This window comes from Lathyrus oleraceus, chromosome 5 (genome assembly GCF_024323335.1).
Source record: "Lathyrus oleraceus cultivar Zhongwan6 chromosome 5, CAAS_Psat_ZW6_1.0, whole genome shotgun sequence".
NCBI classification, from domain to species: Eukaryota; Viridiplantae; Streptophyta; class Magnoliopsida; order Fabales; family Fabaceae; genus Lathyrus; species Lathyrus oleraceus.
In genome coordinates, this window is record NC_066583.1 from 566,002,911 (window position 1) to 566,020,614 (window position 17,704).

A 17,704-nucleotide genomic window follows, 5' to 3' on the forward strand; every position below is an offset into this window, starting at 1 on the left:
TCCTGAATGGCTCCTTAGTTGAAGAAGTGTGTGTTGCACAACCAGTTGGGTTTATGAAACATGGCGAAGAAAACAAGGTATACGACTGCATAAAGTTACGTATGGTCTTAAGCAAGCTCCGAGAGCTTGGAACAAGAAGATAGCTATCTTTCTAAGGGAAAAGGAATTTATGAAGTGCACAACTGAGCATGGAATATACGTAAGAATAAGCAATAATGAATTGCTGATACTATGTCTCTATGTAGATGGCTTGTTGATAACAAGAAGTTGCAAGAAGGAGATCGAAGACTTCAAACATGACCTAAGTGAGGAGTTTTAAATGTCTGACTTGGGAAATATCTCATATTTTATTGGCATCGAATTTTACAAAAGTAGTAGAGGCTTGATGATGCATAAAAGAAGATATGCAAGCGAAATACTCAAGAGATTTGAGATGCAAGATTGCAATCCAACTTCGACTTCAGTTGAGCCTAGATTGCAAATATAAAAAGAAACGAATGAAGATGATGTCGATCCAACACAGTACAAAAGACTCATTGGATCACTTCGATACCTTTGTCACATAAGGCATGATTTAGCATACAATATGGTATAGTGAGAAGATTCATGCAGAAGTCAAAAACATCACACCTAGCAGCGACGAATAAGATATTAAGGTATCTGAAAGGAAGTCTCGACTATGATATTTTGTTTCCTGCAGCTGATGAAGGAAAAGAATGCAAGTTAGTGGGATACACCTACTCAACTTGGTATAGTGATGTTGAGGAAAGAATATCCACAACTAGTTATGTGTTTATGCTAGGTGATGCACCAGTTGCTTGGAGTTTGAGAAAGGAACTAGTAGTGACATTGTGGTCATTTGAAGCAGAGTACATAATTGTTTCTCTTTGTGCATGTCAAGCAACATGGATGGTGAATCTGCTCGAAGAGATTACTGGGAAGAATCACAGAGCAATTACCATGAAGATCGAAATTATGTCTGCTATCAATCTGGCGAAGAATCTGATAGCGCATGGACGAAGCAAGCACATCAAAACGAGGTTCCATTATCTTCGAGAGCGGGTAGCAAAAGCGAAGTTAAACTTGAAGCATTGCAGAACTGAGAATCAGATTGCAGATATCATGACTAAAGGAGTGCAAGTCTAAGAAGTTAAGATATATGATGAATGTATATAGCTTAGACACAATGAATTAGGTGGTTTGTTGAATTGTAATTTTTGTGTCGAAGCAGGTAGTGCTCGATAGAAACAAGGATGTGTCGAAATATGTAGTGTGTGTCGAGTTGTATTAGATATTGAAGTGTCAAAGTAGATTGCTTGACACAAGATTTCGACTTAGACCAAAATAGGTATTTTAGACCTTTGTAATTTTTGGGCTTTAACTTAGGGAGCAAGCTAGCTCAATTATAAATAGAAGGAGTAACCCCTATTTTCATAATAATCTTGTAATCATTTACAGTTGCAAAATTAACGAGATTTTCCACAAGCTGTGGACAGAGAGAGACTCTGCAGAAATCATCTTCTTTCCCAATTTCCATTAAACCCTAATCTTCTTTTTCATTCAATTTATTTTCTTGTTTTCATCATCATTGTGCAGCGATACAATGTAACAACTAAGGTTGGTTGATTCACTCGAGTGAAGAGTGAAGAACAAGTGGGAATTCGATCGGTTGATTGAATCTTGTTCATCAAGATTGACTCAGAATTACTCAAAGTTTTGGATTTGATTCCAACAATTTAAATTAAGAGAAAGTGTTAAAATGTAATTCAAAATTTATTTAAAACATGTTGAGATAGTTAAATTACTTGTTATACAATTAACAAACTAATTGGATTGATTATGAAGTGTGTGAGCCTCATTAGTATGTGTAAGCTCAACTTGTATAATGTATAGTAAACATTATAATCATGAGTAGAAATAAAGAACCAATTGAACCCCATTTACTAAGTTCTAACATAGTCCATATAAAATATCAACGGAGGAACAATTTTGATTCAATTTTTTAATTTGAAAGATCAAACAATTTGATGATCTTGATAAAACTAATCACCATGAAAAATTCTTTATTATATCCATTAGCATGTGCAAGCAATCTTACAAGGGCTAATTAAGCATCAATTTAGATTAGCATCACTTTCCATTTTCTCCATATCTTGGTGTTAACCATACGTATCATGCATGACATGTTTTATTTTCTCTTTAAAAAGAAGAAAAGTGAAGAAAAGAAAATATTCCTTTATATCTTTACAGCCATAAAAAATTCCAAACGAATTTATTCTACATGTTTTATCATCACAATAGCTTCTCTTTCACTATAAGAGAAAGACCAAAAAAATAAAAATCTCTATACCAAAAGCTTCACAAGTTTTTCTCAAAGGAAATAATGGCTAGTTCTAACAAGAAACTTGAAGTGAGTTTTGATGATCAAATTCCAAATAAATGGTGTGTTTCATTAGGAGAAGAAACTTTCAAAAGATTCTTTAGTAGCTTGAGTAGTAATCAAATAGTTTACAAGGTTTTTGGTGATGGATCAGTTTTTAGTCCAATGTTGTTTGGAAAATTCTTTGATCCTTGTGATGCATTTCCTCTATGGGAGTTTGAATCAGATGTTTTGTTGTCTCATCTGAGAAGCTTCAATCAAACCACTATTGATTGGCATCATACAGAGGAAGGTTATATGTTAAAAGCTGAAATACCAGGTAAGAAAAACTCGAACTCGTTTATTTTTATTGTTTTATGTTTTTGTTTTTCGATTTTACTTTTACTAAAACTATAAAAAAATTGAAAATTGAAACTGAAATAACCATCTGTGTGCTGGTAATCGTCGCACAGATGAAAGTTATATAGAAAACATTTTAATAAAGTGAACGAAACTTAAAATTTAATTTAACGTTTTTAATTTCTCAGTCCAGATATATACTCTTCTAAAATGAATTTGTGCTGAAAAAATATGAAATAATGAAATTGAAAAAGCATTTTTAAGAGATGAAAAATATAACAACAAGTAACTTATTATATAGTGAATATTTCAATCAAATAAATAATCAATTATGTGGATGTTTAGATTCACAGTAAATTTGACTAAATCACAATAAATCGTGGTAATTTTACAAAAATATATATATTTTGAAGTCAGAACCGTTTTTGAAGACGTGCAAAACGGATTATCACTACGGATTATCACTGAGAGTCTCGTAAAATATTTGTCACGGTTAATTAATGAAAATTTCGGTGACCCTATTAATTTGTCAAAATAGGAACTGGAAAAAACAACATTCAAGTCCATGTTGATAAAGGGAAGGTGTTAGAAATTAGTGGACAATGGAAGCAGCAAAGAGAGTCAAAGACAAACGATTGGAAGTGTGGCCATTGGTGGGAAAATGGATATGTAAGAAGGCTTGAGATCCCAGAGGATGCAGATTGGAAGAACTTAGCAGCATTCATATACAATGACATATTTTTAGAAATTCAAATACCAAAAATCCAAAAGGGCTATGATGCTCATGGAAAGGATTTGGCTTGAGATTCAATCATGCAAAAGAAACAACAGTGTAAATTTGAAGGGAATTGAATATCAACTAAAGTGAGTTTGTAACCATAACTTGTTATCATACATTTAACAAAATGAAATGTAAGCAAATTCTATATCTATAAGTTCACTAGAAAAAGTTACATTTAATTAATAAGAGTGTAACTTATGATAAGTTTTGAGAATATAAATATAGGTTGGTCCCATTCCATTAATGGGAAGGAAAAAAAACTTTAATGTTGCAATGGGTGTTGCGTGAACAAGTGTTTAGAGATAGTGAAAATAAGATAAAGTAAATGAAGTGATGGTTATGACTATTTAAGTTCTATAACATATTAGGCAAGAATAGTGAGTTTTTGTGTGTACATTTTTCAGATGATATTCATGTTTGGGTTACTAGGTGGTTGTAAATATTTATTGTTTGGTAAATGTGAGGCTTGTGGCATTTATAGGAAATGTGATTACACATTTATTTTTCTGATGGAAGAGTTAATTAGAACCACATACACATGTATTTTAAACCTAAACTCTTGTTGATTCAATGTCATCCAATCCTGCAAATTATGTCTCAACATATCAAATTTTGGCAAGGAAACACTTCATGGAAAAAGAAATATTAGGACCAATATTTTTCAAACTGGATCGGATATCAAAGTGATTTGGTTAAATTGGTTCAACCAATTCAATCGAAATTAAATCGGATAATTGGTCGAACCAACTAGTTAAATTTTTTAAAAATGAATTATTATGTTTTTTAATAAAAGCGAAAGGATACAAATGTAATACATAATGCATCTCAACTAAGTTGGCATTCCAAATATACTACATAAGAACCACCCTAATGAAATATATTAATAAAAATAAAATAAAAAAGACACAATTTTTTTGGGTGATTAAATCAAAATCTAAGAAATCATATCTAGAATATAGACCCTTTCCTTTTTAAAATTATTTTCAAAAGATGAATTTGAGAGCGGAAGCAAAATTTGAAAAGCGTTAATAGAGATTATGTCATCGGATAAATGTACAACAATAAATCTTAAAAAATTGCAAATCAACATTGAATTGAACTAATAACAATATACAGCTTAATCTTCTTAAATTCAATCATAGAAATTTGAATATAATTGGATTAACTAATTAAACATTCTAGAATTGCAATTTTTTTAAATAATTAGTAGAAAGACAAATTTACAAGACTATAGCTAAATAGACATACAGTTAAGCAATAAATCTATAAGAACAAGAAATAAAACTAATGGCATGCAAACTAAGAAAACGATAAAAAAAAACTATCATGCAAGATCTAAACCGAAAATAAAAAGAAAGAATAAGAGAGATATTATGTCGATATGTATATTGTTCAATGTGTCGTCTCCGCTTCTACCTAGTCCAATCTCAAACGGTAAACCATCAAAAATTTATTTTAGTTTTCCACTATAAAATTTAAAGTGTCATTTTGTACCTAAGGATACAAATGCAATACTTAAGGTATCTCAACTCGGTTGAAACCCTAAAAATACTACCTACACTAGTAGAAAACATTTGTAAAGTCCGTTAAAATTGACTTGTTAAGTCGGTTCCAAGCCTGACCTAATGCAATTTGGGAGGTCAAAACGCAGAGGGGATTAAAAATCATAACTTTAATACAATGTATGCAGAGGGGATTAAAGAAACTATTGCAGTGATTTGAGGTAGCAGTCACAATGCAATTGGTGTAATCGAAGCATACCGTGAAATCTAAGGGTTGTGTTTCTCCATCTCATTTTCAAACTCTAAGAGCACGACGCACGAAGCTAGGGTTTTCGATATAGTGTGATTTTGTGAAAACAAAGCATGTGAGTTTTGTTTCTTTGTCTCTTTCTCAAACTTGAAGTATGTCACACTCAGAGTTAGGTTTTGTTTCTCGCGATTTTGGGCGTGAACAAGTAAAGTCCAACCTAAAATGGGTTTTTGAGAGAATAGTTGATTTGGCATGAATGAATATAAACACAATCTTTCTTTCTGGGACTTATTATGTTTTTATTTTATTTATATTTATGATAATTTGGCCACTAATTCTAAGGATTTTTTGTTGTTGTTAAAATTGCACTCACTTTATCATCTGGTATCACTTTTCTTTGTTTTGATGTTTTTGTCAATTTGTGTGTATTGCTCGTTATTTAAATATTAATGTGTTTGTAATTCGTTCGCATTTGAGTTGTATTGTGTTTGCTTCGGCTATTTAGCATTGTACCATTAACACTCCTCATCATTCAATAAATTAGAAAGTTAATTCATGATTCTCCCCTTTATTTTTTAGTCTAGCAAGTTGATTTTTATCGTTTCATCAGGTATTGCTTGAATCACGAGTTAAAACACTTAAATCAATGTGTTCAGCAGTTTGACTTAAATAATGTGTATTGTTTGACTCAAATCACACAAGTTGTGAAAATTTGATTTTGCTTCTGTAAGATTTGACTCGAGTCACAAGTTGAACTTGACTCGATTCAGAAGGCACTGTGACTCGAATCTTGGTTTGTGCTTGATTCAAATCACAACTTCAAAAATTCAATATTCCATCTTAGATTTAAATAGTTATTTATTTTGATCCAAGCACAAGTGTAATGAGACATGAGTTGTGAAGAAATAATTTCAGTAATGATTCTTGTTCATGATGAAATTCTTTGTGAAACCCTAAGACAAAAATGTCAATTTGTCTTTTCTCTTCTAGTGTGTATATTCCTAGCACCTGGTTTTTTCTCTTGTTTGTAGAACAACTTCTTGAGTGTTAGTTTATGATATATTACATCTCTTATTTTTGTTACATTGTGTGTGTAATTTGTTTTTTGAGAAAACCCAGAGAAATAAAGTTGATTAATCTTGTAACCATTCAAGGTTGATCAATCTCATTATAACCATTAAAATCCAAGACCCATTTTTATCCAGAAACTTGATAGAACCTTTTTTGTGTGTTCTCCATTCACCTATACCTAATCTCTTGTGAACTAGAGTGTATGTGTGTGTGTGTGTGTGTGTGTGTGTGTGTGTGTGTGTGTGTGTGTGTGTGTGAGAGAGAGAGAGAGAGAGAGAGAGAGAGGGAGAGAGAGAGAGAGAGAGAGAGAGAGAGAGAGAGAAAGATTCTTTGGCACTATTTATCATCTTCAACATCAGTTCTTATCCATAGTTGTGGATATTCATCTCTAAAGATTGAGTGCTTTAGGGACACTATAGGTACATTAGGGTATATCTAATGTTTTTTGTAAAGTTTGTTGTTTGTAACAGGTGCAAATATTGTTTCTTGATTTTCATTTAGATTGCATGTTATCCATCAAGAAGAAGGTTTCATTATACTCTATGGAATACTTTGGTGAGGTTAAGTACAAATTGTTCGTAAGGCGGAGTTGGAAGTTGTCCAACTTTGGTGAAGTTATGTAAAGATTGTTCATAGACAAAATTAGGAGTTTTCCAATTAACGTTTGGATATAGAAACCAGTTAAACAAGAAATTGGTGGGATCAGGGGTGATAGCCACATACAAAGACTTGGAGCAAAATTATTGTGGATAGCAAGGTTATTAGATTAAGTTCGTTAATGATTTTTTTATTAGCAGTTTAAGTCTCTGCATCAAAAGAGGAAATTATCGTGTGATATTTTATTGTAATTAAAATGCTTGTACCAAACTTTTAAAAATAGTGGAAGATCATGATTATTTCCCAATGGTTTTTTTAACACCATTAAAGAGTAGAGTAGGCAGAGTGAGGACGACTCTGAACCACTATATATCTTTGTGTACCCTTCTCTATTCCCTTATCTCTTTTAATTTTCTACATTCATTACTATAGTTATTGCATTATTGCATAATTTGTATGACATTTATGTTAGATCTTACTTATAGAGATTTAATGTGTAAGCTTAGGCCTGCGATGCATCAAACATATTGAATCATCATAAATCCAATTAAGTCTTGAATTAATCTCTACATAAAGTGTTTTTAAATCACTATGTTTAAAGTTGCTTTGGTTGTCTTATAATTAACTTGCATTAGATAAAATCATGTTTGTAGTGATGTCTTGTAATGATTTTGTTGGATTAATTCATTGAGATGCTTTCAAGCTCTCTTAGTGGTGTGGTTTGCTTTCGCGTATTTTAAAATATCTGATTTTGTTTTACTGGACCTAAAATGTTTTCGAAATTGTCTATTCGGGGAAAGGTATAGTCAACCCCCTTCTAGACCTGTTTGAGTCCATATTCTCACCCAACAATTGGTATTAGAGTGGGGCTTTTAAGCAAAGTCTTGCGAATCAAAAAGTTGAGGATAAGGCTCTTTTTCGATCCTAAACGGTTTTTTATATTTGTTTGGAACCTTATGCAACTCAATGAATTCGAATAACCTTACATTGATTTCCTAATTTATGGTCATTCATTGCATGCATTACATATATTAACTTAAAGTAAAACCTTACTAGTATATTCTTCAATCAATAATTGTATTTGAGATGTTCTATAAGTTTTGATTCATCTGTGATTGAACTGACAAAATTTTGAGATATGTGTAGTGTGGCACAATGTATTGAAGTTTGTCTTTGATTAATACTACTTAAAGATTGATATGCATTCATAAGTCAACAAGCTGGAAGTTTTTTAGAGATTGAAGAAAGAAGCAAAAAGCATCTTCTAGTGACCTACTCTTCTAAGGTTATCGTAAAAAGAAGGTGAACTCAATTTGTAACACTTTGCAATGTTTTTTAAGTTCTTAACAATTACAAAAATTCAAGGGTAAAAAGTGAAGGTAGATAAAAACAAGAAAGGGGGGGTTGAATTGTTTCTACGGGTAATAAAAACTTTTTCAAATAAAACACACGCGAAAAATGATGCTATCAACACAAAAGTTTATCCTGGTTCGCTTGAAATCCAAAGTTACTCCAGTTCACCCGGCCGAGGTGATTTCTCCTTTATCAAGGACTTAATCCACTAATCTTGAAAGATTACAACACAAAGCGTCTAAGTAGATAACAATCTCTTAGCTCTCTCAACTTTACAGACTACACAAGTCACTTGAGGAAAATTCAGCAAGTAATAAAACTACAATAACGTGCTTAGTGCTTCTAGATAAGCATAAGTTACACAATATGAGAACAAAAATATTTCACACTTAGAGAAACAACTCGTGTGAATACAAATGTACAAGAATGAAAGAGATTGATGGAATGTTTGCAGTATTCTCGTATGCTTCGTTATCTTGTTATGAAGATGATCCATCCTTTATATAGAGATTTGATGAAGAGACCGTTGGATGAGGAAATCTTGGCAATGATGGACTTTTAATGTCATTAATCTCTTTGTCCTTTCCATAGAAATTTTGGAGCGTGTTAAGTCTCTTCCAAAAATAGACTCTTTCCAAAAGTAGAAGACTTCGCAGCTAAGTCTTGGTGATCGTTCTGAGTCAGGGTACGCAGAGCTCAGATGTTTTTGTTCAGCGTGTGTATCTTCAGATAGTTACTGAAAGTTGATTGACTTCAGAGGTTCTTGATGTCTATCTGGTAGTGATTTCTTCAGAGTGAAAAACGTCAGATCTTGGAGTGCATTGTTCAGAGTCAGAGCGTCTGATACTTCTTTCTAAGTGGTCATTCTGGACATTCATGTATATCATATATATGTCTATCTGGCCCTTTTTCGATTAGAGTCATGTGCACTTAGATAAATTATGTTAGGGTACAGATTTGTTTCATCCTTTGTTATCATCAAAACCTTAGAGATGAATTGTAGACACAAAATCTTGTTCTTACAATCTCCCCCTTTTTTATGATGACAAAAACCTCAGAGTGATGATGAAACAATGATACTTCAATAAGGATTTAAAAAATTATCTCAGAGTCAGATGAGTGACGACTCCCCCTGAGATAGATCATAATAAATTTTTAGATGTTCTTACCAGATCGCCTTGCGTCGCAACCAGTTTTTACCTTAGATATTTCCTGCATAGCTTAGGATTTTCATAAGAGATTTTAAATGTGCGCAGTGCATCCAGAGGCTTAGATATTATTTAATCAGAGCTATTTTTATTCTCCCTCTTTTTGTCAGACTCAAAAAGACAACACAAAAATAGCGTAGTCAACTAGAGATTCATATATGAGAAGGCGAATTACAGATACAGTGATTAGCTATTAAGAGTAGAGAGGAAAACACTTAGAGAATACATACCAGATAAGCAAGTAAGGCAAACAAGAAGCAAATCCTAAGTGCCTAAGGGTTCGGAGGCGGAGGCATTCTCTGGAGCAACTGAGTCAGCAGGTTCTGAATGTTGTTATTGACGGAGTCCTGTTGGTCCAATCTTACTCTCATTATCTGTTGCTCCTTCTGTAGCTCTTCCAGAGTCTTCAAGACAAGAGGAGCGAAATCAGAATGAGATTGCTCCCCCTGAGTCAGAGCATCATTCATTGCCTTAGTAGCTTCTTTTGCAGCTATGTGTGCTGCTTCTTCAGCATCAACTTGTGCTTTTGCTTCAGCTTTAGCAGCAACAGCCTTCTCTGCAGCTTCTCTTGCTCTTTGCTCTTCTTCCTGACGATCCTTCTCTTATGCTTCTCTTTTGGCCTTCTCTTCTGCCTCTCTGGCCATACGTGCTCGCAGCCTCTCTCCAGCTTCTCTAATGAAGTCGTTTGGGACTTGTTCAGAGAGGCCTTTTAACTTGAAAGCCTCAGTGGTCATCCATCTGATCACTCTGTTCCAGTGAATTCTCACTGCAGAGGGGTAGTCACTGATACCAGAGTTTTCAAATAATGATCTGATCTTCTCCACTAAAGACTCAGCAAATAAGGTTATTGCTTCTTCTAGGGTGGGAAATGTAGGTTCTGGTTCAGGATAGAAGATGTAGGTGCTGGTGGTGAAGGGGTGGTTTCAATGGGAGGTTCAGAGTTATGGGTGATGGGGTTTTCAGAGGGAGTTTCGTTGTGAGGTTCAGATGGAGGTGTTGGTGGTTGTTCATAGGGTGATGGAATGCTTGTTTCTGGTTCAGGTTAGTTATGGATGGAAAGGGCACGGGCCTGAAGTTGAGCCAGAGTTGGAGATTATGGGTCAGATGGCTCAGAGTCGGAGGAGATGTTGTAGTAAGGAGGGGATGAAGGTGTTGAAGAAGGTGGTGATATGGATTCATTTAACATTTAGGCCTCAGATACGGGCAGAGTGGTGGTGGAGAGGTCAAATTTTTGAAAGGGGGTGATGGTGGGTCAGATGTGGGTGTTTCAAAGGGTTTGGTGGTGGAGGGTGAGGGTTCAGAATGTGTGTAAATGGGTGAGGTTTGAGGAAGGGAAGAAGCAAGTTGCCTTAAATGTAAAGACGGAGAGTTAGGAGGCAGAGACTTACTTGGAGATGCGGAGGAGGAGACCAGAGGGACAGAAGGTCTAGATGCAGAAGTTTCCCCCAGCTTCTATGCTTTCTTCTTCGTCTTCCTTTCAGAAGGTTCTCGCATTCTCTTAATGAAATTCGGTGGATGCTCAGGTAGCTAGTCCATAGAGAAATTTGAGATATCAACTCCTTGGTTGGCCAGATCCTGCAGATAATACGAAGTAGAGGATACACTTCTGGTCAGTGTTGATATAGTCTGAAGAGTTGGATGTTGGGCGGTGATGAATAGTCCCCAGAATGATCTTCATCCAGACTCTAAGGTTCTGATGAAGTTTCTTGTTCTTAGACGAATTACCCTCAGTGTTCTGCTTGAAAATTGTTGGGGCAATTTCCTGGGACAAGTATTTTGCCATAGGGTTGATGTTGTAAATACGTCTTCCCCCTGTCTTCTCCATGTTCAGAAACGTAGCGATTGATTTCTTGGTGATGACGATCTTCACCCCTAGAATGTAGGACACAATATAGTGGTCGTCTGAATCTGCAAAACGCCAGAATTCCTTGACCAGATATGTGTATATGGGAAGATAGAGCCTTTAAAAGTAGTTTTCCCACCCTTGTTTTTTGAGTTCTTCTGTGAGGTGTATCCCATTTCTTTTCATATTCTCGAAATCAACCAAGGATTCACACAGTACCTCAAGCTTGTCAAATAGAGTGGCAAGGTTGATATGGGGTTCACGATCCAAAATATGGGGTTCTTTGGGGATGAGAGTGGAGATAACACCAGTTGTTGTAGTGGTTTGTTGGGAAGAACTTGGAGGTTGCTCCGTTGATTCCATTTGTTGTGAGTAGTTGTACACTGATTGTTGCTGGAAATCCATGAAGAAGATGAAGTTGTTGAAGAACGTTTGAAGATGTTGAGAATGCTTGAGAGAGAGAGAGGTTTGTGTAGGATGTGAGTGAAAAGTGTGAAAGTGTGAAGTGTGGTAACTATAAGTACATAAGAAGGGCATGCAAAACGACATCGTTAGATGGAAAAGGAACAATTAAATTTAATGATGGCACAGAAAAAGAGTTGACACGCTAAGGGAGAAATTGATTACAGCTAATGGTGGATGTCTAATCCACAAATCAACACACTGCTCGAGGAGATCTCAAGGGTCTGTCTCTTGATTTCTGCTAGACAGGTGTCTAAAAGATCTAAGGTTGGACGCAAGAGAAACCATATGTTGATCTATTTGATCTTCAGGAATACCAAAAGATTGGATCCTGAGGATTTCTGATTCAGATGACTTCTAACTAGTAGAAGTATCAGAGTCAGATCCAGACACCAGATGTTATGTTCAGAGCCTTATTTTTCCATTTCAGATAAGCACATGTTTGATTCATTTTGGGCAATTTTCAATTTTCAAGTGTTTCAGAATGAATAAGAATCTATCTTCAGCAAGGGGTTTTGTGAAGATGTTAGCCCATTGGTGGTTTATATCTATGAATTTTAAAGAAATTACCCCTTTCTGAACATAGTCTCCGATAAAATGATGTTTTATTTCTATGTGCTTTGCTCTGGAGTGTAGAATAGGGTTCTTACTTAAACATATGTCACCAGTATTATCACAGAAGATAGGAACGTTACTCTCACATATTTGAAGATCTTCTAGTTGATTCTTCATCCAGAGCATTTGAGTAGTGCATAATGAAGCTGATATATATTCTGCTTTTGCAGTAGAAAATGCAATGGTTGTCTGTCTTTTACTGGCCTAAGATATAAGATTATTTCCCAAGAACTGACAATTTCCAGATGTGCTTTTACGTTCCATTATGTCTCCTACATAATCTGCATCACAATATCCAGGGAGCCTATACTCTGATGTTTTCTCATACATCAGGCCAAGGTTAGGTGTTCCCTTCAGATACCTTAGGATTCTCTTAACAGCTGTTAAATGATATTCCCTTGGATCCGATTGGAATCTGGCACAGAGACATACACTAAAAAGAATATTTGGCCGTGTAGCCGTCAGATAGAGAAGAGAGTCTATCATACCACGATAGAGCTTCTGACAAACCTTTTGACTTACTTCTTGTTTCTCTAGAATGCAGGTTGGATGCATGGGTGTCTTTGCTGGTTTGCATTATGACATTTCAAATTTCTTCATAATGTATTTTATGTATTTACTTTGGTTTACGTATGTGGCTTCTGAATCTTGGTTAATTTGAATTCCCATAAAGAATTTTAGCTCTTGCATCAAACTCATTTCAAATTCAGCCTGCATTAACTCAGAGAATTCTTGACAAACAGAGGGGTTAGTTGAACCAAAAATTATATCATCAACGTATATCTGACATATCATGAAATCATTTCTAATGTTTTTACAGAAAAGTGTAGAATCAACCTTTCCTCTAATAAAATCATGTTCCATAAGAAAGGTGTTTAGTCTTTCATACCAAGCTCTAGGAGCTTGCTTTAGACCATACAGAGATTTTTTCAGTTTAAAAACATGTTCTAGACATTTAGGGTTTTCGAAACCTGGAGTTTAATGAACATGCACTTCTTCTGAGATATAACCATTTAGAAATGCGCTCTTGACATCCATCTGATATAATTTGATGGAATGATTTACAGCGAATGATACAAGTAAGCGAATCGATTCTAACCTTGAGACTGGAGAAAAGGTTTTGTTGTAGTCAATTCCTTCTTGTTGACTGTAACCTTGTGCTACCAGTCGTGCTTTGTTTCTGACTACTTCTCCCTTTTCATTTAGTTTGTTTCTGAAAACCCATCTTGTTCCAATAACGTGGGTTCCTTTTGGCTTTGGAACCAGATCCCAGACGTCATTCTTTGTGAATTGATCAAGTTCTTCTTTCATTGCCAAAATCCAATCATTGTCTTGAAGTGCCTCATCACAGGAAGTAGGCCTAATTAGAGACACTAATCCCAAAGGGGTTTCTTCAGATACTTTGAAGTAGACCTTATTCTAACAGGTTCATCCTTGTTTCCCATAATCAAATCTTCAGAGATGTTTGGACAATTTCTTGATCTTTTCTGAATAGTTGAAAATTTAGTTATCTTTGTATTTTGCTTTTCAGCTTCCTCAGATTTTGTAGACTTTTCGTCAGAACCTGCAAGAGTTATCTCCAGATCTGCAAGTTTTTCAACTAGCTTTGACTTTTCAGAGTTAAGCTTATCATCAAATCTGACATGTATTGATTCTTCCATAATTTTGGTTTATGTGTTGTATACTCTGTAGCCCTTAAAGCGCTCCGAGTATCCTAACATAATACCTTTTTGTGCTTTTGAATCAAACTTGTTCAGACGTTCTTTAGTATTAAGAATAAAATAGGAGCATCCAAAAGGATGGAAGTAAGAAATGTTGGGTTTTCTTCCCTTACACAGTTCATAAGGAGTCTTCTCCAGAATAGGTCTTACAGAGATTCTATTATGAATATAGCACGCTGTATTTACTGCTTCAACCCAAAAGTGCTTAGACACATTTGTTTCGCTAATCATGGTTCTGGCCATTTCTTGGAGTGTCTTATTCTTCCTTTCTACAACCCCATTTTGTTGTGGAGTTCTAGGATAGGAGAAATCATGGGATATTCCATTTATATCAAATAGTTCCTCAAAGAACTTATTTTCGAATTTGCCACCATGATCACTTCTGACTCTGATGATTTTAGAGTCAAATTCATTTTGCACTTTAGAAAAGAAGCTGGTGAATACATAGTGTGACTCATTCTTGTGCTTTAGAAATTTTACCCATGTCCAACGACTAAAATCATCAATAATGACCAATCCATACTTCTTTCCATTGACTGAAGTTGTCTTAACAGGTCCAAATAGGTCAATGTGAAGAAGTTCCAGAGGCTTAGAGGTAGAAACAACATTTTTCTTTTAAAAAGAGGTTTTTGAAAAATTTCCTTTTTGACATGCCTCATACAGAGCATCTGAAGAGAACTTCAGTTTAGGTAGACCTCTGACTAACTCGAGTTTATTTAGCTGAGAAATCCTTCTCATGCTAATATGGCCCATGCGTTTATGCCATACCCATTGCTCTTCGTTTACAGACATTAAACATTTTACATTTTGATCTTTTAGATCTGAAATATTAATTTTGTAGATGTTCTTTTTCCTCTTGCCAGTGAATAGAATTGTTTCATTGTTCTGATTAATTGCTTTACATGTTTTTTGATTGAAGTTTATATCATAACCGTTATCACTTAATTGACTTATTGATAACAAGTTATGCATTAATCCTTCTACAAAGAGAACATCAGATATAGAGGGAAGAGATTCATTACCAATATTTCCAGAGCCTCTAATTCTTCCTTTCTGATTTCCTTTGAAACCTACGAAGCCAACATCTTTAAGTTCCAGGCTTTGGAACATATGCTTTCTTCCCGTCATGTGTCGTGAGCATCCAGAGTCCAGGTACCATGATTAGTGTCTTAACTTTACTGCATAGGATATCTACAACATAAACTATTTTATACTTTGGTACCCAAAATCTTTTGGGTCCTTTGTGATTAGTTCTCCCAAAGTTTCTTGAAACTTTGGGTTTTCTAGCATTAGTAAAATTTTGTTTTTGTGCATGTGTGTAGTGATAAGAAAATGGGGATTTAGGTTTATCATATGCAGAAGATATGTGTTTGTCTTCATTAGAATCATATTATATTCCTCTTTTCTTATTTTGACGGACTCCATAAATCATAGAGGTCATTCTGCTTCTTTCTATCCCATTTTTCAGAAACTTTTGAAAAGCCTTTTCATATTCATATATAATTGTGTTAGAAGTTTGTGGGGCTTGATATAAAGCTTCTTCAAGTTTTATACATTGTGTCATACCCCAAAATTTGCCCATTAATCTTGCAAAACATTTCTCGAAGCACTCCAACTTATTCTGCAAGGCACTGACCTTAAAGGAACAAAAGCCCAGCTCACAACAGACCCAATCCAGAAAAAGGCCCAAACTAGCTTGCTCGCTAGGCGAGCAACTCCTTCGCCTAGCGAAGCTTGCGATATATCAGAATTTTCGGGCTTCATTCTGAGCCCATTAGGTCACCACAATCACTATAAATACCGACATTTCAGTCACGAAAATGGACAGACGAAGACGGACAGAAACCCTGGCATAGAAACCCTGGAGACTAACTCAGAGAATTCCGAGTAAAGAAACCCTGAAGGCCGCTCATCCGCACCGAAGTTACCTCCGCCCCAACTCCATCCGATACCAAGAGTGGTCAGTCCCTTCAACATCGCAGCTCAGTTGCAAACAGGTTGGCGCATCACTACTGTTTTATGCTTTTAATCGGTAATCTCTACATACATAAGGCATCATGATTAAATTTTCGGATATGTAATTTGATTTCACATGTGAATTTAAGTATGCCTGAATATCCTGAATAATTGTCCATGCTATTCCTGTAATTAAATGCCATAAAGTTCAGGGTTCCAGAGATCATGCTGCTATCAAACTCAAAACCCGCAGCCGCTCGCTAGCACATCGCTAAGCGAGCCTGTAGCGAGCACTCGCTAAGCCTTCGCTAGGCGAAGCAGGAGCGAACGAGACAGTGGCTGTTTTGTTTCTTTTCTGTTCTGCCTTATGTTTATCTAATCAAGATTTATTATAATTCTGCATTATTTGGCCTGACCTTATGACTGTTGTGTTTATTTTGTGGTGCAATTTTTAATTGTACTTTATCTCGATGTTCTAACCCGGGTGCTGAATTGTGTAAAGGCTTACATATTCCCGAAGAAACGGCCGGCTAGGTATTCCACTATATTTGTGGGATACCCTTATGGAGATGGATTCTGAATTACTTAATTTTAATGTGGAGATTCATCCTAATTGCCTAATTAATTTTAATGTGGAGATTCATCCTAATTACTTAATTAATATGGACCTAATTACCTAATTGATTATAACTATCTAATCGATTGCAAAATATTGCCTTTGAATATGTGATCTTGGACCTCTCTTTGTTGCCTTACGGTATTACGGTCATGTCCCGCGAATGTGGGGATACCCTTAGCCAAGACCCTTCGATTAAATCATCATGTCCCTCTAAAATAAATCATAGCCCCTCGGATGTTGCCTTCGAATATATGATTTTGTCCCTCGATGACCCTTCGGTGTAGCCTACGGTTAAATGATGATAGTCCCTTCGAATGCTAAGGTATCCTTACAACCGTTGCTTTCAATGACCAATCGATGACCCTACGATGACCCTTTTACATCCAAAGGATAAAACTACTTATTTCTCAATAATAAGGACGGTTTTACCCTCACAAGGATAGGAAATGCCCATCAAGACCTTGGGTAGGTATAACTCTTAATTGCTTACTCACAATTTAAAAATACTTTTCACACTTCACAAATACTAGAAAATCACCACTTGGTATACATTCATACTAGAATCATTACTGAGTTATATTTTTCTAAACCATTTTCAAAACTAAACGAGATAACCACTTTGTATACATTCATACGAGAATCATTACAAAGTTAAATTCTCTTTTTCAAAACATTTTCTAAACAATTCACAAACACTTTTTTCAGACAAGAAAAAAATAACATAAGTGATCAAGCAATTAAGAGCCCATGGATAACCATGGATACAAAGGGTGCTAACACCTTCCCTTTGTATAATGTACCTCCCGAACCCAAAATCTAAATTAAGGTCTTTCCTGTTCTTTTCCGCCTTTCCTTATTGGATAAAAGAAAAGTCGGTGGCGACTCTTGCTAACCGCGACATTTGCTTTCCAAAGCAAAACACATCAAAGTCAGTTCACCGTATGACAGAACTGGCGACTCTGCTAGGGACATTAAAAAGAGAGGTTACCTTAAAAACAAGATCACTT

General features: G+C 35.3%; 1 protein-coding gene across 1 annotated transcript; it reads left to right on the forward strand.

The window, feature by feature from the left end:
• The first annotated feature begins 2,282 nt into the window (after positions 1-2,282).
• On the forward strand, positions 2,283-3,647 carry LOC127086482 (21.7 kDa class VI heat shock protein). The gene is made up of 2 exons (XM_051027256.1): positions 2,283-2,699; positions 3,258-3,647. Exons 1-2 carry the CDS (start codon positions 2,384-2,386, stop codon positions 3,521-3,523), a joined length of 582 nt encoding a protein of 193 aa, XP_050883213.1. The 5' UTR covers positions 2,283-2,383; the 3' UTR covers positions 3,524-3,647.
• Positions 3,648-17,704: the final 14,057 nt, after the last annotated feature.

What these genes read in the sequence shown, in the direction of transcription:
- LOC127086482 (XM_051027256.1), top strand. Translation starts at nt 2,384, where the DNA reads ATGGCTAGTTCTAACAAGAAACTTGAAGTGAGTTTTGATGATCAAATT. An exon ending in GTTAAAAGCTGAAATACCAG is followed by an intron (nt 2,700 to 3,257) that starts GTAAGAAAAACT and finishes TTGTCAAAATAG; the next exon opens with GAACTGGAAAAAACAACATT.